The sequence below is a fragment of the Macadamia integrifolia genome, unplaced genomic scaffold (genome assembly GCF_013358625.1).
Source record: "Macadamia integrifolia cultivar HAES 741 unplaced genomic scaffold, SCU_Mint_v3 scaffold2335, whole genome shotgun sequence".
Classification (NCBI taxonomy): domain Eukaryota; kingdom Viridiplantae; phylum Streptophyta; class Magnoliopsida; order Proteales; family Proteaceae; genus Macadamia; species Macadamia integrifolia.
In genome coordinates, this window is record NW_024868644.1 from 14,173 (window position 1) to 39,235 (window position 25,063).

Here is a 25,063-nt window from a genome sequence, read left to right on the forward strand (position 1 = left end):
TTTAGCAAAATCATTTTGATTAAACGAGATAATCTTTGATAATATTGCTTGTAAACATGAAACCATGATCTGAGTGATTATTTTATAAATAAAATTGCAGAGATTTAGAGGACGGAATTGACCTATTGTTGTGGGATGCTCAACTTTTGTGATAAGAACTATGAAAGATTGATTCAAAACTTTAGAGAATGAACCTGCATGAAAAAAAGTCCTGAACTGTATTCACCACATCGGGACCCAATAATGGACCAACTTTCTTGGCAGAAAATTCCCAGGAACCCATCTGGACCTGGGGATTTGATTGGAGCCATATTCACGACAGTTCTTTGAATTTCATTTGCAGTGACAGGTCTAAAAAGTGCTGCATTGTCCTCAGTAGAGACCCTGTTTCTGAGGCAATCAAAATACTGGTCGTCCAGAACAGGGGATGAAGTGGAGAAAAGTCGTAGGCTACCAAAGCAATGTGGTTAATGTCTGAGTCCTCCCTGTTTGGGCAGCCCAGTATTGGATAAGAGCCAGATCCCTTCCATGGGCCAGGAAATTTCCCACGCACGTAATAGCCCCCAATCCCCAATCCCCGATCCCCAATCGCCATTTCCCAAGTCTACAAGAAAAATTATTAAACCAAGGGAAACTAAACACCATCTCCAAACATGGGCAATTCAGTAGGGTTTCCACCAAGCAGTTAATTGTCAATACCAGAAGAACACGTGGGAATAACCAACCAACAATCACTCCATGAAACGGTTACATTTCGTCTGAAGCTTGAAACTTCACCCTTGTATTGGAGATCAAGCATTGGGATCAGAAGATATGCAAGGTGGGATTGAAAATAGGGGTTGGCTTTGACATTAATTTTTTTGGGTGCTTTAGATGCTAATTTGCATGAACCATTTGCAAGATTAGTGTCTTGAAGACCATCAACCACCTTCAAGATATGTGCAAATTTAAGCTTCCCCTGATCCTTGAGTTAGTGGTATCACAGTCACTGTGGTTGCCATTACAGATATGTCTGGTTGCCCAGGGAGATGAGAAGTTTTTTTTCTGATGGGTTTAACCATTTTGTATCAGGCCTTCCCAGAGAAACCACATTACAGCTCATCAGAATGTACCTTTATCCTAATAGCACAAGGTTCATTTCTGAATCTAACAAAGCGCCCTGGGACCGGTGAGTCACATAAGCCCAGCGCAACAAAGCAGAAGTAGAATCTATTGCACCCAGTTATGTTTAAAAGCAAATGAAAAGAAAGGGAGGATAGGATCATAGGCGAGGAACAGGGATGCTAATGTAGACAATTAACATATTTTGCTGAAAACCATAAAACCATTATTTAAATAACCCGTGAAAAACTCTGGGTGCATTTCAACCAGGTCAGCAACATGGTGATTTAGTACCAATGTCAACTCCAAACTGTTTCCAGTATCAATTTATTATTTCAATTGCTTTCTTCAAAAGCCACATGAAGTCTGAAATTTAAGTTGATCAATCCATAGGTCCCATGCAGAACTGGCCATAGAAAGCAAAGCATGCAGGTCAATCACAGGGGACCAGGGAAAGTTCCCTGAGCCCTCTGTTCATCCCATCTCTCAACCTGCAGCAGTTAAAAGAGGAGAAAAGACAGGTTATACAGAAGAATCTACAAAAAGCTGACTTTTTTATTTACATTGTTGATGGAGTTCAATATAATTCACACTAGGAAAATTACTAGAAATAATATGATACACGAGGAAAAGAGACCAACTTAAGGTTATTCAAGCATTTTTAATATACAGACATGCAGCATCCATAAAATAAACGTAGTTGAAGACTCACAGGGGAATTGAACTAGCCACCTAAGAAACAAAAAGGATAATGCAACGTTTTTTGAGATTCTACAAGGGTAATCTGCTCATAGCTTACACCATCAAATGGATTAGCATTAGGATCGCTGTTTTCAACAACTGCCAGACTAGTTTGACATACAACCAGGCCAGACCACCCTATGGAGCTTATCACTTTGGCAAGAATTGACCAGTAAATGGACCATCTGTCCAGTGGTTTTCACATTTGGATTATCTGAACTATGTGGTTGAACCACTGGACAAGATACATTTAATATCAAATTTGTTTTTTTTTTTTTTTTTGGGTGAATAATAAATGCATTAAAAGAAGGGAAGGAAGGGAAGGTATAGCCCCAAAGGGGAAATTACAAACCCAATAAGGGATACAAAAAACCCATAAAGAGTACAATCAGGGCCCACATGGCCTCAGAGAACTACTATAGCCAAGCCTGGATGCCCAAATAGAGAAAAGAAAATCAGTCCAAACTGGAAAGAGAACCATAGAACCTAACCCTAACATCTCAATACAACAACTCCTAGCCACCAACACGAAGGAGCACCGCCGGAGAAGAGGCAGCCACGGTTGATGAGCGCTGGCCTTGTGGAGGGCCACAGCTAAGCGGGCAGCTAACCGAGTAGATGGGGATCCCCAAGGCAAAAGGGCACCGACCTTTCTGAGGGCAACGGCAGAGTGGCTACCGACCAAGAGCACCCCAACGAGCTAGTGTCGAAGAGGCTACTGCCGATTGGGACAAAAGTCTAAACCACAGACTGAAAGGAAGACTACTAGCGGCCGACAGGCCCAGTACGGTAGACAGACAACAAAGGTGAAGGCCAACAAAGGAAGTAGGCGGACAGACCAAGAGAGCCCAGCATCCAGAAGGTAGCTATGAAAGGGTGACAACCAACGGGACAATAGGCCTGGCGAGAGTGAGCGTCCAAAAGGGCTGCAGGCATGACGAACAACCAACCGAGAAGCAGAATTGGAGTAGATGAGCCAGCAGATAGACCAAACAAGCCTAATGGCAACCAAAAAGATGGACAGTAGTAGGCCTCACAGGAGAGACATACAAAAGGGTAGCAGGCCTGGTGGGACGGCGACCAAAAAGCAGTTATCCTAGAAGGGGCCAGCACCAAGTCATCAACAAGCCAAGCAAGGCAGGCAGCCAGTGGGAAGACGAGATGAGTGGTTACAGTGACCTCAACACCGAACGAGGTGACAGACACTAGCAACAACGGGAGAATAAGGGAAGTGAAGTGGAGGAGGAAGCAAGGAGAGGGAGAGAAAACAAGAGTAAGAGAGGAGAGGAAAAGGGGAGACTGATGCTAGCCGAAGCGGGAGAAGAAGGGAAGGGGAGTGGAGGAAGAAGGGAGAGGGGAGACCGACGCTAGCAACAGCGGGAGAAAAAGGGAAAGGGAGTGGAGGAGGAAGAAGGGAGAGGGAAAGGGGACATGCAGAGGAAGGGGAAGAATATCAGTGGAGGGAGGGAGGGAGGGAGAAGAGAAGATAAGAGAGGGAGAGGCTGGGGGGAAATAGCCTAGCCTCATGGCTAGGCTGCTCCAAGCGACGGTGGATACCTTGTCTTCTCTTCGGTCGCTAGGTTTTCGGAAGCGCTGATGCCGAAAAACTTGTTAATTGTTAAAACATATGTCTACTAATAATAGGGATTTGATACTCAGACCTCAAATTTATGTAAACATCAAATCCATAGCTTGCGGGGCGTGTTTAACAAAAATTAAAGTCATAAAGCGTGCCATTTTGACCATTAGACTGCACTATTAGACCATTAGACTACCATCAACAAGCCATGAGCCAACATTCAATCAAAACATCAAACCATTGATTAAAATAATTCACTATGTTGCTCATTGATCAAAAACAAACCCAACTTGATATTGTACTTGATATTGTGAAATATCAGTGTGAGGAAATTGTTAATGAATGCAGACCATGTTCCTCAGTTCCATTTTTGTGATAAGAAATGTTAAGAGTGATGAAGAGATGTTAAATAAATCCATCTCAACATTGGTTGCTCCAGTTACCGCTCTAGGATAGCCATCGGATATTCACTGTCTTGTCGAGAAAGATATCTAACCGTATAATAGGAATCCTTCCAAGACAACCATTAGCATATAAATTGCTCTCTCTAGAAGCTGCGTTGTCTCTACATGGTCATAGATCTATCCATCTCTTACAGTGAACTTAGATGCTTTGTCTCAGAAGAAGAATGCCACATGGGTTTCTTCCATATAGAAATTTAATTATCTGCCCATCATCTAATTGGGAGAATTCATTGTCCAACTATGAAACAAATGAACACCCTAAAATTGACATCGAATAATTTTCCATTATTGCAAAGGAAGATCCAAATCTCAAAAGTACAATAACAGATTGGTGGTGTTCCTTCTAATCACTGCTACGTAAAATTCATAATTTTATATTTCGATCAAAATTAAGTGCCTTATTTTGACGACCTACAAACAAAATTCCTTTCAATGGTATTGGCCCTACCATATTAAAATGACAGTGCTTCCAGCCAAATAAAAAAAATCACCCACATGCTTACCAAGTCGCCCCAAAAACCCTTAAGCAACAGAAGCAAAGGAGAAACTTGTATGGCCGTGAGATTGGTTCTGCCTCCCTCCCTCCTCCACCTTCCTCTTCCTCTGCATCTCCCCTTTCCCTCTCCTTTGTTCCTCTTCTTCTTCTCTCTCCCCCTCTCCCCTCTTTCCTTTCTTCCTCCTCCACTCCCTTTCCCTTCTTCTCCTTTTGTTCCTAGTGTAGGCCATCTCGATCGATGTTGAGGCTGTTGCAACCGCTTGGCACACCTTCCCACCAGCCACTTGCCTAATTGGTTAGTAGATGATTTGGTGTTGGCCATTTATGGGCTAGCTGCTACCTAGTTGCCTTCCCGCCAAGCCAGCTGCCTTTCAGGATGCCTCTCCCGCCAAGCCTGTTGTCCCATTGGTCGTCAGCCCTTGTGGTTGTCCGCCCTCACGGTTGCCACCAAGCTCGTTTGTTCTGTCCACTGGATCATCCGGTCAGCCGGTTATACCTCTTAGTTGGCTACTTGCCATTCCTGCAGCCCTTCTGGACACCACTCATCAGGCCTGGCATCCCATTGGTCATCAACACCTCAAGGTTGCCCCCCCTTCCAGATGCCAAGCTCTTTTGGCCTACCACTTGCTTGCTGTGTTAGCCTCTGGCAACCTGCCTTTCAGTCTGTTGGTTTCTGGATTTTTGTCCCAATCGGTAGTAGCCTCTTCGACACCAGCTCGCCAGGCCGCTCTTAGCCAGCAGTCACTCCGTCGCCAGGCCCTCCACCTTGGTGACCCCATCCGCTAGGTCAGCTGCCCAATTGGTCGTGGCCCTCTGCAAGGCCAGTGCTCCTCCACCATGGCTGCCTCTTTACTTATAATGTTAGTCCCGAATGGGTAATATGGGCCATAGGCTAAGTAATTTTGGGTCTTCTATTGTAAAGGGCCAACTCTATAAGCCCAAGTAGGAAGGATTTAAGTACTATATGGATTGGTATTAATTTCTAATTTCAACTTTTTGTTTTGTTAGAAGATTCAAGTTAAGATTGATCCATACTGGGTTCTCAATTTGGATTTTTTCTGTTGTATTAAAGAACTGTTGAATCTGGTTTAAAAGCTCTAGAATGTTTCTATTTTTGAGATTGCTCGGTTCTCAAGTTTAGGGAAGTTTCTAATTTGTAAATTGTGTTAACAATAGAAAAGTTGAGGGATTAGTTAGTGATGTAGTTCAAAGAAAGAAGAAAACAAATTTAGTAACCAAACAGTATCAAAACAGAAAGTAATCCGATTTTTAGCAATTTTCTGGAAATAGCAGTAAAGGAGACAACCAGACAAAAGTGCTTCAAAAGCACTCAAGACCAGACAGTAGACTTCCAATAAACAGGAATGCGGTGGACTAATAGAAGGTTGTATCTGCTGTAGAAATCCATGTCTGAAACTAAGAGGAACAATTACAACATTGTAGAATCAGAAAATCAATTCAAAGATTAAACACTTGAATACGCAAGATGTGATGTAGATCAAGCTGCTAAGACAAAGAACCCATTCTGGTTCAGTTTTGTCCCATCGAGCCAGTCCTTTAGCAGCCTATTTTTTTCCATAATCGAGCAGCAAACCAGGCCATGAAACTGGACCAAGAATGGACTAATATTATTATTTTTCAGTGTCCAATGGGTTGCATGCGTCACAGGCTTTATATTTTTTTGCTTACTTTTGTTCAATTCTATAAGCCCAAAAATTGAGGATTAAAGTCCTATACGGGATTAAGTAGTTCTTTTATGTTTCTTAGTCATTAAGAATATTAGGTTTCTATATTTTGAGTATTCTAGAAGTCCCTAGTTATGTCTTTATTCTTTTCTTAGAGAGCAAGTATTATTATTTGGCAATAGTTTCTATTATCTATTATCTATTTGTTTCCTATTAGTTACTTTCTATGTTAATGAGTCCTATAGCCTCCACTGTAAATAGAGGCTTTGTATTTCAGAGACTTATAGTTGATTAATAATATTTTGTGAGCTTTGTTTGCTGGTTTGTTCCTGAGAAAGGATGTTTAACAACTGAGATAGTTGTGGCTGAGAGATCCAGCATTGAGTGAATCCACCCACCCACATCTATCCCTTTCATACTTCTCTACTTTCTATATTTATTGTACTTCTCTTCAATAATTATTATCATCAGAACAAAGTCTCAACCACTGCTGAACAAAACAGCACACAACCAGGCTACAGATTCCAGTTACAAGGTTTTCCCAAGAATTTTTTTTCGAGTGCATAACCTCCAGGTAGATCTCTGATTGCTGCAGGATTTTGAGTGATTGTTGCAGACCGTAGGAGGACTACTTGATCCAAATTTGATGATCATCCAACGCTTCCAACTCAAGTTCCTTGAAGAATCGCCAAAAGTTTCCTTTTCTTGCAACCAGCATAAGTCTCAATCCAGACGGCAGACTTTGTCCAACTTTTGATGGTTTGTTCCCTCATATAGGATCTCCATCCAATGAAAAATTCAGTTCCATCTGAATTGTTGTTTGTTAATAATCGAGATCTCCTCTATTCAACCTTATTTTCCAGATCTAAATTTTCTGTTGAATCTGAATCTGATTGTATAATGGATCCTATTGGGACTGATTACCGCTTGGTAATTTAGTCTGACATCAAGATAGAAAAGTAATCAAAATATGGCCATAGGTGAAGGAAGAAAAGAAAGGGACATGGACTGGACCTCCCAACTAGAACTCAACCAACATCTCACCTGTCTACTTGGCTTTCCAACAGGCTACTTTAGCATCCCACCAAGGTTGTCGTTGCATCTCACAGAAAATCACAGTGAAGAGCCATAGTTTCTGTTAAAAAAAAAAAAAAAAAATTCTTTGGAGGGTAGGGGCCCTTCTCCTTTATTTATATATTTCAGAGCAATTGCTAAAGTAGGAAACCCCTATGTATGGTAAGAGGAATCTCTTACAACCTAAGTCTCTCTTCAAAATAAGAGTTATACTAGAACATTATAGAAACTAACTACTTAATAGTTAATACCCTTATCTAATAATAGTAATAATAATAATAATAGTAATAACAATAATAATCATAATAATAATCCCGAATAGGATTCAAATCCCTAAAATCTGGACTTATAGAATTGGCCCGTTGCAATAGTAAACCCATCAAGTCCATAGCCCAAATAACCCATTGGACCACTCAAACTAAGCCTAAAATAAACTTGAACCATAGGTTTTGTTGGACCCAGAAAGCTAAACCAAGCCCAAAATAACAGGCCCTCTTCTCTTCTTACTAAAATTCAACATCACCAACCTTTGCATATTGATGTGTATAAGCAAACAGATAGATAGAGAGATCATATTGTTAAGTTTGTCTCGAATTCTTGACCCGTTTTGAAAATTGACCCGCTCCAACATATTTTGGTGGCGACCCAAATGGGAAGTATTCTGAGATCTATGATGGAAGCAGAGGGGTTGCGCCGATAGGATCGACCGCGACCCAATGGACTGACCCATAACTTGGAGTATATAATGGACTATCGTCTTTTTGAGCAAGTCATTCTAATTTGGGGGGGTTTTCGAGCTAGGGTTTCAGAGCGAGTTTTCTCACAGCTATTTGGGTGCAATATTTTTTCTACATAGTGAAACATCTTCTTTGCCCGAGGACGTAGCACACCACATCAGTGTGTGAACCTCGTTAAATCTCTGTGTGTTGTGCAAATCTGTCTTGGTTTATTTTTCGTATTTGTTGGTCTTTGCTCTAACACATATCATCCTTCATATTGAACTCAAGATCCAGTATAACAGACATGTTACTCACCCATTCACCAGGGCAGAGGGAACGATAGTATCTAGCGAACTTTTCACAATCAGCAGTTTCCTCGCCTTTTGTAGTCAGACACCTGCATTTAAAAAGAAAAAGGAAACCCTGTCAAATATTTCCAACACACATTATTAAACATTTCCATGAACAAGTTAATGATTAACTTAACCACAAAATTAAATTACACAATCAGCATTAACTTACAAAAACTGCTTTAATACCAAAAAAACCAACCTGTGAAACTCAATGTAGCGAGTGAAACAATGCCTAGTTTGATTTGTGGTAGGGAAACGAATATCAGCTGGTGCTGTTCTTAATTCAATCTGAAAAATATATCCACAAAAAGGGTTATTACAAAAGGAAGAGGAGATGAGTTGCTACTATCCCTTCAATGATGAATGTAGAAATTATTTAGGATTCTTAATTGGAAATGAGGTAAAGTTCGGAATCAGACAAGTCATAAAGTCACGAATCCTATCTCTTAATCCAATTTTATAGAGGAAAAGCAACCATCTCTCAAATGTCAAAAAGTCTTAGAGAGTACCTAACATCCTATCTCTTAATCAAATTTTACAGAGGAAATGCAACTATCTCTCAAATGTCAAAAAGTCTATGAGAGTACCTAACATCCTATCTCTTAATCAAATTTTATAGAGGAAATGCAACCATCTCTCAACTTCTACATGCACCCATGGCCAAGGTTCCAGGTCTCGGGTTTTAACTAGGTTTTGACCCCGGAAAACCCGAAACATCTTGGGTTTTGACCAAAACCTGGGATTTTTCTGTTCCAATCGAAACCTAAATTTCGAGGCACAGAACATGGTTTTTTGACTTTTTTGTTTGTTGCCTATTTTGCACCTATTCCTTGATTGGTTTCATAAAATAAACTTAAAATAGTACTTATAGTTTGGACCAAGTTTGCTAGTGTATGCCGAATGCTACTGCACATTAGCCCTATTGGGACCTTCAACCTCCAATCACACACATCCAAGCCATAGAAAGGTTGAATGAGTTGAAGAATGCAAGAAAATGGGAAGAAATCAAGTGATTGGAAAAAAACTGTAAGTTTTTGGAAAAATCCAAAGGAGTATTGAAACCAGTTTCAACGCTTGGTTTCGTCTAGGTCCTAGGACCATATCGAAACCAAGTCGTATCAGTCCAAGTTACGCCCATGGCGTTATATTTCACATAGTTTAAATCCTACTTTCTTTTTCCTTGAGGCATTACACCTTGGCACAGAGGTGCAGCTCCACCATGGTTGCTATTTTACTAGCATTCATGATGCAACAGCCTCGTATCAAGAAACTGTGGGTCATAACTGTGACATGGGTCACATGACAATTATGGCTTTTCAAATTCAAAAATGATAAAACACTACATCTATGACCTACAACCGTGACTCATGGTTCCTTCCCTTTTGCGGAAGCTACAACATTAATTTTGTTTGGTGTGATAACTTCCCTAAGCTCCTTCTGAGATAGAAACTATTATCATCCTTCACTCTCTACTTGTTTCCAAAACAACTAAGACTTTTAGCCATCTGATCTTTCTTCTCATGTATTTTTAGTTGTTTCTCACCTAAAAACCCTAGTCTTCTCCATAAGACTCTGCTAGATTAATCCCTATAACTCCATACACCAGCTTGAATAAATACATATTTTCAAAATCTCTTGTTCTTTTAAATCCTATATACTTAGTTCACATGCTAATTCTCATGCTTGTAAATCCTAAATTTAAAAGGGCTTATTGATCAAAGTTGTCCTTCAGTCCTCTTATATTTTTTGGTCTTGTATTTTCGGGTTGCCCCAATCTATCATTGTGTGATTAGAATCTCTCATATGTGCTTTCCACTGTAGGCGCTGACTCCTCTACATTCCTTCAACCTATGAGTTTTGCCTCTGTCTACCTCCCAAAAGATGAGGGAGCCTTGGGTTAAGAAGAATTAAAGATGTCAATTTTGCTAGTATCCTTGAACTGAATTAGAAATTAGTGGCAAAAAAAAGTATTTGGGTTGAAAAGATCTACTCTAGACTACTTAACATTAGAAGAATCTAAAGCTCAGGCCTATTACTTATGGTGTCATCAACTCCCTGATTGACGATGATGCCTCCACTCGATTATGGTAGGACCATTGGCCCCCCCTAGGGGTTCTTCGCCACTCAATTAGCAACAGAGCTATTTACAGTTTGGGCTATGATAGGGATGCCACGGTCTCAGACATTATTAGGCATGATGGTTGGCTCCCCCCTCTTCCTCTCCCCTGTTGTCTGCCTTTTAGAATGCTCTATCAGGCTTTCATAGAAGGCCCAATGGTAATGGTTACATTGTTACTTGATCAGCTTCTTCATCGGGCCTTTTCAACTCCAAGTCTGCTTAGGACCTCATTAGGGCTCGTGGCCTTGTAATTCTTTGCTGGAATTTTGTTTGGTTCAAGAGCCACATTCCCCTCAACACTTCACTCTCTGAGGAGCCCTTTCCCTCTACCTCCCAATGCAGTCCTTCCTTCTTCAAAGGCAGATTCCTGCCTCCCCCCTTTCGCTACCTTTGATGGAATGCCAATGAAGACATGGATCATCTCTTCTTCGGCTACCCCTTCTCCTCCTTGGCTTAGAAAGGTCTTGATGAAGATGCCTTGGCTTTGCTGGACCAAATCAACCCTATTTGAAAACCTAAGCCAAGATGTAACCAACCCAAACCGATTTTCTGGTCTGGCAATGAGATCTTTTTTTTTTTTTTTTTTTCTATACTAGGGAAAACTTACTTTGGCACTTACCAGGAGTCAAACAATCAACCTCCCTGCTTTGATACCATGTTGGCTACCACTTCACCTAAAAGCTCAAACATGAGATAGGAATCATATACATCAACAATGTCCACCCAAATCCATTCTCTTTGTAAGGGTAGAATCCTTCTTCTCTGGGGCCAGCATTTAGCAAGGAGACTTGATGTGATGCCTTGGCTTGGCTGGACCGAACTGACCCTATTTGGAGTCCTAAGCCAAGACGTAACAAACCCAAACCAATTTTCTGGTCTAGCATTGGTTGGTAGGTTTCATAGGAGATTTTATTCTTTTCTTCTTATTATTTGATTCTCTTTGTTTTAGATGTAGATACGTAGGGAGTGTTATTTTAGAGTTTGGTTCGCTAATGGGCCCACCCAGATACGAAACACCCAAATTACAAAGAAGTGGCATATCCTAATTTACCACAAGCTCTTAAAAGGGAATGGCAAACTTGTAATAAGCCAAAAATTGTAGGAGTCTAATGGGTAGTTCAACAACAAAGAGATAATAGGAGAATACGAATTACTGTAAAGGGGCAAACTTGGAATGAAAGATAAAATAAGGGTAACAAGTAATAAGAGGGAGAGAGAGGGGTAATTTGGAAATCAAAATATAAAAAGATGGGATTACAAGACAACTAGCAGTTGTTTTCAACCTCAAGACGTCTCAGCTGCTTAGGGATTCTAGTGGAAGAGGAAAACTTCAATTTGAGTCCAATTGGCTTTGTTTGGCCTGAAATTTTCAAGAAGAAGCTCTATCAAACCCACAAGATAGACACTTGGATCTGCAGGGTGGAAGGATGCAGGAAGAACCTGGCAGTATAGTAGATATCAGTCCTGAAATCAGTCTTTTAACTCACAGTAGAGGCCACATTCAGGTCTGAGTTTAGGTCTGAGTTTCAACCGCCTTAGGGTGAAGATCAAACACCCAGAATTTGAAGGGGAAAGCAGAGGAGATGAGGAAAGCAGTCCTCAGTGGTGAGGAACTGTCCTTACGCTAGTACATGGGAGGGGAAAAGAGAACCAGGAAAGAAGAAGAAGAGAGAATAGAGACAGGGAAGGGGGGAAATCACACAAGGCCACACAAAGGCTTTCTCCAATGAAAACTCAATTGAATTCAAATCTCAACTCTAATCAGTAGTCCATCAGTTACACATAAATAGGAGAAAACAACATCTAAAAAACAGAAACTTGTTTTACTAGAAAATAAATTAAAATTGGAAACTAAAATACCATTCCCTACATATCTACTTCTAAAACATAGAAAATCAAATAATAATAATAATAAAATAATAAAATCTCCTATGGAACCTACCAACCCTTGCGAGACCAGAAATTTGGTTTGGGTTAGTTACGTCTAGGCGTAGGCCTCCAAATAGGGTCAGTTCGGTTCAGCCAAGCCAAGGCATCGCATCAAGTGTCCATGCTAAATGCTGGCCCAAGATAAGAAGGATTCTACCCTTGCGGAGAATGGATTTGGGAGGATATTGTTGATCTATACAATTCCTACCTCCCTTCCCTAGAAGTTTGAGCTTCTAGGTGAAGTGGTACCGAACAAGGTACCAAAGAGAGTTTTCCCCACTTATTCTTCCTCAGCGTCATGTGTGGGCATGCATAACAAGGTACCAAAGAGAGTTTTCCCCACTTACTCTTCCTCAGCGTCACGTGTGGGCATGCATATGTGTTCAAATGTAATGCCAAGATGGCTAGCACGTGCAGGGAGCTAAGCCTTTATATGCTGAAAGCGTATAGACACGCTACATTTATATGTTTTTTCTAAGGTTTAGCTCCATCTATCGCTTAACAGACCCACCCTTGCTCTGCCTTCTTGCCCCGTTCTTTGCCATAAGAAATTTGTTTGTCCACGATTATCCTTCGAGATAGTCTTGGTTCCTGCGATGCATTGTGATTTCGTTGTTGTCCTGCACCTGCCATAATTGGTTAAGATCCTCAGCTTTTCCTTCCATAACGCCGGAATATAGAGGCAATTCATGCCGTTCTTGGAAAAAACTTCGCAGAATATCAGAGAGCGCCATCTAGTCAAATTCAAAGCTCTCTAGCGGAGTCTTAATGCATACAATTCCTACCTCCCTTCCCTACAAGTTCGAGCTTTTAGGTGAGCAACAGACACGTCCTCAGCTGGTAATGTCATTTATGATCAGGTGGGTAAGCTTGCATTCGGTACGACTATTTACCATATTTGGATGAAGCACAACCTCAAAAGATGGACCTCTAAATCTAGATTTTTTCAGCAAATTTGGGACACTATCCTCTTTCATGTCAGAAGCAAGCTATTTGTGGTCCCCTCCCAGTGTGCCAACTCCCACATTCCTTATTGTTGTCTCCTGAGGCTCTCCCTAATGTAGTACTCAATTTGGGGATCAAAAACAGTAGCCAAACAAAACCTTTTCACAGAGAATAAAATCCATATTTATGGGAACTCACATAGACTATAATCAGGTGGTTAGAATGACTCAAAACTCGAGTTGAATTTCCTTATCAGAATATAAAATAGCTGCTGAAAGTTTCAGATCGATCCAAAGGCTGGACCATAAAATATGATGTAATCCTAATAGTACTAGCCTCTAGTAAAAGGGCGAAACAGTAATTTAACCACAGAAATTAGGGTTCAGGGGTTGAAGATGAATTGCAGGTTTCAGATATGAAAAGATCTATAAACAGTAAGTTAAATAATTCAGAATTACATTTAAGAATGAAAACAGAGTTTTAACAAGGTAAGGCAGAATAGAGATTTCACTCCAACAGCCAATCGGCTGGTCAGAATTGGCTGAGATTTGAATTGAATCCTTAAGTTGGGGTTCTTAAGCTTCAATCCCAATTAGAGTCAAATCGAATAGCAAATTTCCTTGATCTCAAAAGACAACTACTGCATATGAACTTCTAGAAGATGGAATTATAGTTGCAGAAAATTAAAGCACAGCTTACTTGTCAATGGTAGTAATATGAGAATAAAGGAAGGAGCTGCTTCCATGATGGATTTCAGGCACCTCTCTCTCTCTCTGTGTAACCTCTTCTACAAATTCATTGCCAAAATCTTGGCAAATAGGATCTTGAGTCATTGACTCCCTTGTTAATCCCATCAGTCCGCTTTCATTGCCGGAAAAAGCATCTCCGATAATATCATCCTCTACCACGAAATTGTTCATGGTTTTGACAGAAAAGTCCACTCTCCAACTACTCTCCTCAAAATCGACATCCATAAAGCTTTCGATACCATTCGGCCGGACTTCTTATTCGTTGTCCTTACCCTTATGTCCTCCCCTCCCCCATCTTTGTTCATTGGATCCACTCCTGCATCTCTTCCACTCGCTTCTCTGTTCTAGTTAATGGTAGCCCTACGGATTACTTCTCCTCCACTATTGGCATTCGCCAAGGATTCCCCCTCTCCCTTCTTGATATTTCGTCCTCTCTCCCTCCCCTTCCCCAAGACATAGAGGTAGAGAGGACAAGATTATCTGGATCCCCTCTGCCTCAGGATCCTTCTCCTCTACCTCTGCTTGGGACTTCATCAAATCCAAAGGGCCTCTTGCCCCTAAAAGGAACATCACTTGGTTCAAAGGCCATATTCATCTCGCCACAGCTTTACGACATGGTGTATGATCTCCAACTGCCTTCCCACTCAGGCTTTCCTTCTTTATCGTCACATTCTTGTCTCCCCAACTTGCTAACCATACTGGAATGGGAATGAGGATGTCAACCACCTTTTCTTTTCTTGTCCATTCTCCACCTCTGTCTGAAAGAGAGTGCTTTTTAAGTGCTGGCCTTGCAAAAGACACATCCTCCCCCTTGCTAAAGAATGATCTGGATCGACATGACCTTCACCGATGCTTCCATTTGTGATAATATATGGAAGCTTGCTTTTGTGCCACCATCAACCATATTTGGATAGAGAGAAATCTTCACAGATGGACATCTAAATCTCACTCTTCTAGTCAATTTGGAAAGCCATCTTCTTTAATGTCACCTCCAAGATGAGATCCCTCCACCACCGCACCGTTCGAAACACCCCAAAGAGCAAGGTCATTGTTGTTTCCTGGTGTCTTCTTCCATCTATCATCTCCCCAACCACCCCCTCCCTAGGCTAGTTTTTTTTTTTTCCTTCGAAGCTCCTCTGGTGTTGTGCCATGGCTTGCTGAGATGTAGTTTCGTTTTCCTTCGGGCTTGTTGGCCCTCCCCCCTCCCTCTCCCTTGTATTTTCTTCTCCTTGGTAATAAATTTATTTATTCATCCAAAAAAAAAAAAACAAAGAGAACACTTAATAACAAGTAAAATAAAAAAATAAAACATTAACTTGACTACTCTCGTATGCAACCTTATTACCCATATTTAGGCCCATAAAAGTGGCCTATTACATTGGAAACCTCATCCCAACATGGAAAAAAAAAATCCTAGACTTATTCCTAATAAAACAAGTCAATTTCGGCGATGAATCTACATCACCTCCTCTCTCTTTTGTGAGGGTGGGGCTTTGTTTTTGCAGTATTGTTTGTTTGTTTTTCTCCTCCTCTTCTTGAGGAATTCTTGTATTTCTCTCCTTTTGCTATGAAATTTTTATTCACCCAAAGAACAATGGTAATATCTCTCCCAATAGCGCTATGTAGTGGACCATCCCATCGATCTCCACTTGCTCCAATCAACACCATAACAAACCATCTTCAGACCACACAGATCATAGGTTTGATCCTGCAATAGTTAACAATCTTGACCAAGGATTAAAGTATCGGTATCGATCGTCGTATCGATCGGCCAAAATTAAGATACGTATCGGACGGTATCGTATCGTATCGGAGATACACTAAGATACGCTAAAGATACACACATAAATGGATAGAAAACATTTTTTTAAACACTTTTGCATAAAGAATTTGTTAAAAAAAGCTATTGATAATATGTATTATGCATAAACACTAAATTGAGGGTATCGTACTAAGAATTCAAGGTCTATAGTTGTCCCATAAATGTAAAATCCTTGTTCCCAACCTTGATTTCTACTTTAGTTAGGGAAAAACATGGCTGACAACAACTTTGGAACAAAAACCCTTCAAAAAATCGTTTTTTTTCTGAAAAATTACCCATATTGGCCATTATATGACCGTAGCACCGATACGTATCGATACTCACCGATACGTACCGATATATATATCGATACTCACCGATACGTGCTGATATATACCGATACGTACCGATCGATACATACCGATACTCACCGATACGTACCAATACATACCGAAACATACATTTTACCTCAATTTTATATTTTTCATAGAGTCGTATCAAGGCATGTCGTATCGTATCGATGTGTATTAGTGGTGTATTGATGCATATCAATATGTATTGTAGGATATATATCGATACGAAATGATTTAAAAAATTCAATGTATCGTATCGGTGTGTATCGTATCGGCCGACTAAATTTAAGATACGTATCGGAGGGTATCGTATCGGTATCGGAGATACTTAAAACCATGATCTTGACTCTTCAAACACAAATTCTCTAATTTCATGAATTTTGCAGTACCATATCCAAAGGCTGCGTACACTTGCCCCTCCCAAACCCTGAAGTAGCGGGAGCATCTTGCACTAGGATGCTCTTTTTTCTTTTTTTTTTCTTTTTACCAAGTCCAAAGGTTAGGAACAACTGACTCCAATGCGATTACTAGTCAATACAGACGAAATCTTACACCCATGTCTGCCTCTCTAAGCGACAGAAAATGAACCTGAAAAAGAAAAAGAATAAGGAAATCTGTAGGAAATTCCAGTGCTAGAATGGCCAACAGAGTTAACTTCCTCCAAGCTAAAGGAATTTGATCAAGACATATTTTAGCAAGAGACAGAATTCCCTTAATTATCAAAAAAAAAAAAATGTAAGGTATGTGTTTTTCTTGCATACATATTTTTTCAGTGAGTAAACTAGTACAGCATAGAAAACAAGATATAAAATATTAAAACCAGATAAAAACTGGGGGAAAAAATCAGCAGTATATAGGCAGAGGTTAACTTCTCCTGAACTGTTGATGAATGAATTTAAAAACCAGATATTCAGAAATTTTGGAGAATGCATGGAAAATTAAGTTGGCAAAGGCACAAGTGGTAATTTCTTTTTACTTAATATAAACAGAATCTAATGGGAACTTCAACTGCACATGGAATTTTAAGACCAACAACTGGGGTTCAAAGAAGAAAAGAGATGAAGCAATATTACAAAGGATGAGCTACCTGAAAATACAAAGAACTCATACTCCATATAGCACCACCATCCCCAGGCTTTTGTTGTTACCATCCTTTTTCTATTTCAATAGTTTCTAGCATGGCACGATACTTTTATCTTTACTGTTTACAGAATTTATCCATTTACCCAACCAGCATAAAGTTGCACATGTGAGATATGATGCGAATAAACAACAAAGAGATTACAGATAATGTCAGAGTTACACGATGGGTTTAGGTTTTAGATTTTGCTCTTTGCAGCCTTTATGCCATGTGTTAATCCTTGGTCTTCTTTTCAAATTACCATTAGAAATTTCTGAATTTGAGTTGCTATTGCATCTTTTGCTTCCATCTATTCATTACTTCAAGTAACTGCTAGTTGCTAACACAATGGCCTTTCCACAATTCAGATCATAAATGCCACAGTGTTTGGTGATCCTAGGAGTTGGAGTTGGGGGGAGGTGCCCTTCCAGCAAAGAGTGTGTTGGTAACGCCTCGAAAACTATGATTCAGAACGATTTCCCCTTTCAAGTAAGAGTTTCAAAGTATTTCTCAGATGATTAAGTGTAGTAGCACCTACTCCAGCTGCAAAATGAAAGGCCACCACATACCTCCATGAATCACTACACAACCCCTCCCATCTTGTTTTGCAGAGAAGTAACATTGTTTCATGTGTCAGTGCTTCTGTATGAGGTGCACCTACTCTTAAGTAACGTGACTCCATCTATAGATGCTTACTGGTTGTTGAGACTGCTTAAGAACTCTGCTTCTTACATTACATTTCTATATCTGATGAAATAGTCCTTCAGTAGCTTGAAAAAACATGCCCAAAGGAGGCCCAAACCCAAATATGTAAGGCCAAGTTTAAAGCCTTCAATTTTGGGTGGGGATAGGTGTCACTTAGTTTCTACATTGAGTATTAGTTAAGTAGGTTTAGTCTTCAGCCTGTTCATGGGTGGTTTTTATATTATGACAGTCTATTCTACATTTTCAAGAGGCTTTCCTTGTTGTTGGGTCAATTCCTTGCTGGACTTGTTCAACTTTCTCAAAGTATTTAACCTCATAGGAGCTGTTAAAGGTGTTTAAATAAACTCCTACTCCAGTGCATGAAAATCTTTTATTTTCTTTTACCCTTCTGGAAGGAACAATGTTTGGTTTTTGAGCTGCCATCCATGTGAAGCCCTAGGCCTGCCTAGGAAATGACTCATCTTCACCTCTCTATTCTTCTACTCCATCTGTGTCGATCTTCAAACTCTTTGTGCCATTCTTAACTCTCCACTTATTCTAATCACCATTGATCTTTTTTTTCCCCTTTGTTTTCCTCCTTCCAATTTCTATTATTCTATCTATTTGTTTATGTCCAGTAATTAGCTTCAGTTACCAGTACTTTCTGAAAGTACTGCTAGGCTACTGTTAGTTCCCATGTAATTAAACTGTGAACTGTTAGATTTAAAGGGAAATCAATCTTCTAATGGTTACCTCGAAATGACTTCTCTCTTATCTAAATTCTAGATTCTAATTGGTTATTACTATTAAATACCCTGTTTTCACCTTAAAATCGTCAATTTGGATTTCTCTAGTGCATGTTTACAGTTTGGATCCATCTTTTTAACTTTTAAGGTAATAATTATGAATTTATAATGAATTCCAGAAGCTCTCTTCATTCTCTTCTTGCATCTACTATAGCCTTGGAGGTCCCTTGGCTGCATATTTCCTCTTCATTCTCTGCCTTCTTTGACATCCAAATCTAATCTTCAAAAGAACAGAAAATGTTTTTGATTAGAACTGCAGAAGTATTCAGCTTCCACCAACATTTGAAACATCTTGTAGGTAGTTGGCCAAAAACAGATCAAGTCCTATTCATGGAAGGTGAACCTTTGTTATCCTTTTTTTTTTTTTTTCGCCAATCTTTCAACTTTTCCAATCAAAGAAGAAAAAGAATCAGAAACCAAATAAGGAACAGTTCCAGATCCAACTGTTCTCCCAATAAGTACCGTCTGTTCCAAAACACAGTAAGTCTAGAATTCCTTGAAATTGTATTAAACCTCTCAAAACTGCTAGAAAAAGTCCCACTAACACCACCTAAATATAAATTTCTAATTATTCGAAGACTTATTAGAGAGCACAATTCCCCTCAAAGCCTAACAATTCTAAACCATAATAATAAGCTTCTTAATGCTAAATTAATATGGTAAAGCGTAACCTCATAATTTAGGACAACCATTTCAGCCCCACCAAACTAACAAATGCAATACACAAACCAATACCAAGAGGCAACCCTTTGTATGTTCCCATGGATGCCTGGTGTAATACAAGGTTGAATTGATGTGTCAAGAATTCCCCATAAAAGCAATGCAACAAATGCTCCAGCACCATGAGTAAAAGTCTAGAAACATACAAATATCTTTTCATTAACTTATTTTGGGCAACACGGGCATTGAGAACTCAAAATGTGTAAGTCAGATAGACAAAATTATCCATTTCATGATTTCTTCTGACCTAATCATCAAGCAAAGAGGATGCCTGATATTGTTAAGCAAGATGGGTGCCACCGTGAAAAAGAAAATCATATGTTGTATAAGTGATAATTTTTTCCCATCCTAACATCATGGTGGCACTCAAGTCCCAAACATAATAAGATCTTTGAATTATATGAGCCAAACATGATTTGGCTAGTATTTCCAACACCTATGTCGCACAAACTGAATAACCCTTTAGTTGAATCCAGATAACGTAGCCAGTTGTTAACCAAGACTGTAGTAATAGAGGTGTAACCTTTACTGCAATCCATCAACGACAAATGCACGAATATCTGATCTTAACCTAATCCATTAGATCAAAGACAACTATAGAATTTCAATCATCGATCCAAACTTCAAGAACAATCCAGGAACGTTCTTCACTTGAGCCTGTACCTAAAAACTTTCAACGGTATTTTCCACATTCCATTGAACGAAAATTCCAGTGTTATTCACAAAGTACAAATATTTTCACTTAATACAAACAGCTCTACACAAAGAAGGAGCACATCAAAACCCACCTCTAGAAATGTTTATGCACAAGCAGAAACAAAGTTCCCAAAAAAATAAAGGGATTGTATCAGATATAAAAACAAAATGTTATATTTTCTCTTATTCGGATAAAAAATTTCTTGAAAATACGCCAAAACCCATGAGGGAGATTGGGTCATCTTCGCGAGGGGATATCAAGAAAAAAAAAATGCATGAATGAGATTGGGTCATCTTCGAGAGGGGAAAACAATAACAGCAAAGATTTGAGTCATCTAAAAGAGGAATGGTTGATTGAGCTTACCTCCGCCATTTTCCGATCCGATCAAACTACGAACGCTTTGCAGACGCAAAATTGAATTAGGGAGTAGGGACTAGAAATTGATGGTTTTAAAAAGGGTGGAGGAGAGGAGAGAGAAAGAGTCGGAAAACCCAATCGGAATTGGGAGCCGAAGTGATCGCCTCTAACACTATTGGTTCATCACATGAGAAACTAGCACGTGCAAGGGCTAATTTATATATAACTGTGTAACCGTATAAACCGCCAATTGGATTTCAATATTTAGATTAGGTAGACGCATAAGTATGACGAATTTTTTTAGCTAAAAGACTTTTATTAACGTTGGAACAACGTTCCAGTGGAGTCAGCATACAAGTAGGGGCTAAGAAAGGGGAGAGGGGAAAGATAATAAACAAGAGGGGATTGATCCTTCGCCGTTGTGGAAGCCAGTCTATCTGCAACGGAATTACAGCCTCGAAGAGTGTGAACACAATAGAAGTCAATCGGACAAAAAGACTCAAACAATCTGCGACAATTGAAGAAATTCTACATGGGCAGTTGGATGATACTTTCCAGATGATGCTGTGGAAGCCTTGTTGGGGAGCAAAGACGAACATTTCTAACAGCAAGAGCATCAGCCATCAGAGCCAAAGACAGACCGATTCCAGACGAGAATGACCCAGCAAAAACAGTGTTGGAATCCAGGGAAGATGCCAAAGGTTGAGCTAGTGGGGGTTGTGTTGGGGATGGAAATCATTGAGAGTAATACTATATGCAGAGGCGACAGGGAATGACCCAGTAGAGGTTGTTGACCAAACAATAGTGGAATGGACAGAATGCGAGCAGCAATCAAGGGGAGCTACCAGACTCAAATAATTTTCCGAATCCAAGACATGGTATACAGATCAATGAGTTATGATACCAATGTGGGAGCATCTTGTGGCAGAGGATACAGTGCTTGGGTGGGAGAGAAGTCAGGTATTCAAAAGTCAATCCAAGGATTGATGGTGCAGCATCTCCAATTTGTAAGAATAGCTCTTGGCATAAAATATCCCGAGTAGAGCACACTGACTTCCAGCCCCAGGAAGCAGAATTGGGGCAGTACACATGTAGGAAAGATGTGTTCGGGAAATACTTGTGCTTCATAAGGGTACACCATATTGAAGAGTTGGGTTGGAGAAGCTCCCAGCATTTCTTTGCAAGAAAAGCAGTGTTCATAATCATCGATTGCTTGATGTTGAGGCCACCAAATCTTTTAGGCTGAAAAATTGATGTCTAGGAAATAGTTGGGACTTAGCGTAGTGTACAATTCGACCAAAAGAAACTGTGACCAATAGAGTAATTTTTTGTGTAAAGAGGCTGGAACTTTGAAGCAAGACATCATATAAAGAGGCATTGTGGACAAGGTAGACTGAATGAGCACCAATTCCTCTACCGAGCTGAGGAATTAGAATTTCCAATGATGGAGCTTGCTAGAGACTCGAGCAATGAGATCCTCACAATGAGATTTGGAAAGCTTGCCATTAATGAACGGGATTCCCAAATATTTGTCCAAAGCAGAAGTTGGCGCAATTTGGAAAATTTTCCTGAATTGACACTTAGTGGAAGAGTCCACATTGATGCTGAACTCGGTAGTGGTTTTAGTGATGTTAAGAGCTTGGCCTGAAAAGGAACAATGCTTTTGTAAAATATCATTAAGAGTGCGAGCTTCTGACATATTAGCCATAAAAAAAAAAAAAAAAAAAAAAAAAAAAAAAAAAAAAAAAAAAAATTTTAAGGTCATCCGCGAATGCCATATAGGAAATTCTCTCACTACCTCTAGATAATTTAACACTATGAATTTGGTTTTCATGGAGAGCAATAGCCAACTCAGAAGAGAGGACCTCCGCTCAAAGAACAAACAAATAAGAAAATAGAGGATCACCTTGACGAAGTCCTCTTGATGGCTTAAGGAGAGGGAGAGGGACCTATTAAGAAGAATGTTGTACTGAGTGGTTACTACACAGAACATAACCCAGTTCACCCATTGAGGTCAAAGCCATACCAAAGAAGAACTGTTTATAGAAAATTTCATTCAATCCTTTCATAGGCCTTCTGCATATCAATCTTGAGAGAGAAATACATGTTCTGCCTTTTTTTTTAATACATATAAATTTGATTTTGTGGAGGAGCTAATTGCAAATGAGGATATTGTCCTTAATGTGACGACCTTTGATAAAATCGTTTTGATTGAAGGAGATGAGTTGTCTTAGAAGTGGACGTATCCTATTAACAATAATACAGGAGATGATCTTGTAAGTAAAATTGCACAGACTAATAGGACAGAATTGGGACATGGAGGTTGGATGCTCAAGTTTCGGTATTAGGTCCAGGAAAGTGTGATTCAGTTGCAAACTGAATGTCCCGGTAGTGAAGAAATTTTGGACATATGAAATGACCTCACCTTCGACCACTAACCAGGACTTCTAAAAAAAAATGCCAAGAAAGCCATCGGGACTCGGGGATTTGTGAGAAGGCATAGAAAACACTATTGCAACGATTTCAGCCTCGATGACAGGAGATTTAAAATGGCATTATCCGCAACAGAAATCCTGTCTGTGATTGGATTGAGATGGTCCTCCTCAGTTCTAATGTTCTAGGAAGAATAAATGTTTTTGAAGTATTGTGTGAATGCATCCCAATATCCTTCTCTTTTGTCAAAGTAACACCATTATGATTGATAGATCGGATAGAATTTCAAGCTCGTCTCTTTAGTGTGGAGAGGTGGAAAAATTTGGAGTTACGATCCCTTGACTTAATCCAATTATCCCTAGGTTTTTGGTGCTATAGAATTTCTTCTTGATGGGAGAGTCTGCGAAGGAGAGCCAATTGGTGTTTTTTTCTTCGACAAACCATGAATCACTTTGAAAAGAGGATGCACTTGTTGAAGTTGAGCTATATGGCGTTTCTTATCCTCAATTCAAGAGAAAATGTTCCTCACTTCTGTTTTATTCCAAATGTTCAGCTTGTGCTAAAGGGCCTGAAGTTTCTTGCAGTATTTGAAAAACGTGGATCCATAAACTAAATTGTTGAACCAACTTGAAGAAAAACAAGGAGAAAAAGTTGGCTCTAGCAGCCAAACTGCCTCAAAGTGGTAAGTGTGCTTGTTATACTTGTGCCCTTGTTCGGTTTGAATAATGATTGCATAGTGATCTGAGGAGAGATGGTGAGATAGCAACTTCAGGGAAGATACAGGCCTACTCTGAGTTAGAGGAAAATCGATCCAACTTTGCTTCAATGCGATTTTCCCCAGACTATCTATTACTTCAGGTGTATTGATAATCGATCATAGGCATACAATCAATGCACATGTTGTTTAGTGAAATTATTTAATTGTTGAAGTTGAGCATTGGATATTGTTCTACCCCCTCGCTTGTCCTCCCTTGAGGGATAAGCATTCCAATCACCAGTTGATAACCAAGGATAATGAACAAATTCAACTAAACAACAAAGATAAGCCAATTGAGATTCTCTAACATTGTCAATGCTACTCATATAGCAAAGTAGAGAGTCCATGTTTGCATAATATCTAGAAGAGTCATTACAACATGAAAGCACCAATTGGACTGCAATTGCACCTAGATATTAACTTCAATTCACAAAAAAGGAGGATACTCCCACACCTTTACTAGCCGGACTACACACATAGTTAGAAAAAGACAAGGACTTGCAAAAGTGGTGAAAATTAATATTGGATTGCTTGTTACGGAAAGAAAACAAAGGACAGATCTGTTTATTTACTAAGTAGATTTCCCGCTTTGTCAAAGGTTTACCGAGCCCTTGACAATTAAATGGTAAAATTTTCATGTCGGACCGGGTGGCTAATTCTGTCTAGCTACCATCACCTCAGAATCCAAAATCATATCAGTTGCCTTGTGTTTCCCCATACCAATCTTGGCTTGTTTGGAAGTCTCACCCAAACTCTCTATGAAGAGCTACAATGTTAACGGGTCGGAAGTATCATTACCGCTCAGTCGTTTCTTGAAGGGGGTGGCATCTGAATCACTTGGTTTGGTGAGAGGGCGGTACGAGAAACCATTAATCGATATGCCTTTTGGTGAATGTGTAAGTAGCAGTCTTGCCCTTAACATCTTTCTCCTTGGTTGGGAGCATGGGATCTTCATTGGATTGAAAGTTATAAGCCTGAAATGAAGGGGTTGGTATGCAAACTATTGTACGTTGTTCGACCATAGAAAGATGCCTGATGCGAATTTAATTGCTCTGGAAAGAGGAAGGAGTTGCGTACAATTATGGGGAGGAGGTTGATACCTTGGTTAGCACTTCCTTGTGGAACCTGATGAATAGTTGGGTTGCTCTTGAAGAAATCCTACATAACTTTCTTGGTATTAGATGAGGTGGGTGGTAGTTCTATTCCAAGGACATATGCCATGTGGATAATAGCCTGGAGGATTTCACTTTTCCTTTTGGAAGAAAAAGATGGAAAGAAAATTTCCTAATTTGTTCTCTATTGTTTCAGTCAACTTGCGTTTGTTCTTTTTTCCATTAGTAGAAAGAATTCATCATATACCACTGTGACCTCAGCCAACAAA

The 25,063-nt window shown here is 39.7% G+C and overlaps 1 protein-coding gene across 1 annotated transcript; it reads right to left on the reverse strand.

Moving 5' to 3' along the window:
• Positions 1-1,304: 1,304 nt before the first annotated feature.
• Positions 1,305-20,694, reverse strand: LOC122066310 (cytochrome c oxidase subunit 6b-2-like). The gene is made up of 4 exons (XM_042630132.1): positions 20,499-20,694; positions 8,412-8,500; positions 8,175-8,256; positions 1,305-1,592 (listed from the first exon to the last, which is right to left on the reverse strand). The coding sequence occupies exons 1-4, from the start codon at positions 20,505-20,507 to the stop codon at positions 1,539-1,541; spliced, it is 234 nt and encodes a 77-aa protein (XP_042486066.1). The 5' UTR covers positions 20,508-20,694; the 3' UTR covers positions 1,305-1,538.
• Between the last annotated feature and the right edge of the window lie 4,369 nt (positions 20,695-25,063).

Bases quoted from the DNA above. Each gene is read 5' to 3' on its own strand.
- LOC122066310 (XM_042630132.1), bottom strand. The intron at 8,257-8,411 runs GTTGGTTTTTTT...TTTTAAATGCAG, and splicing joins CGCTACATTGAGTTTCACAG to GTGTCTGACTACAAAAGGCG. The intron at 1,593-8,174 runs GTGAGTAACATG...TAACTGCTGCAG, and splicing joins CCCTCTGCCCTGGTGAATGG to GTTGAGAGATGGGATGAACA.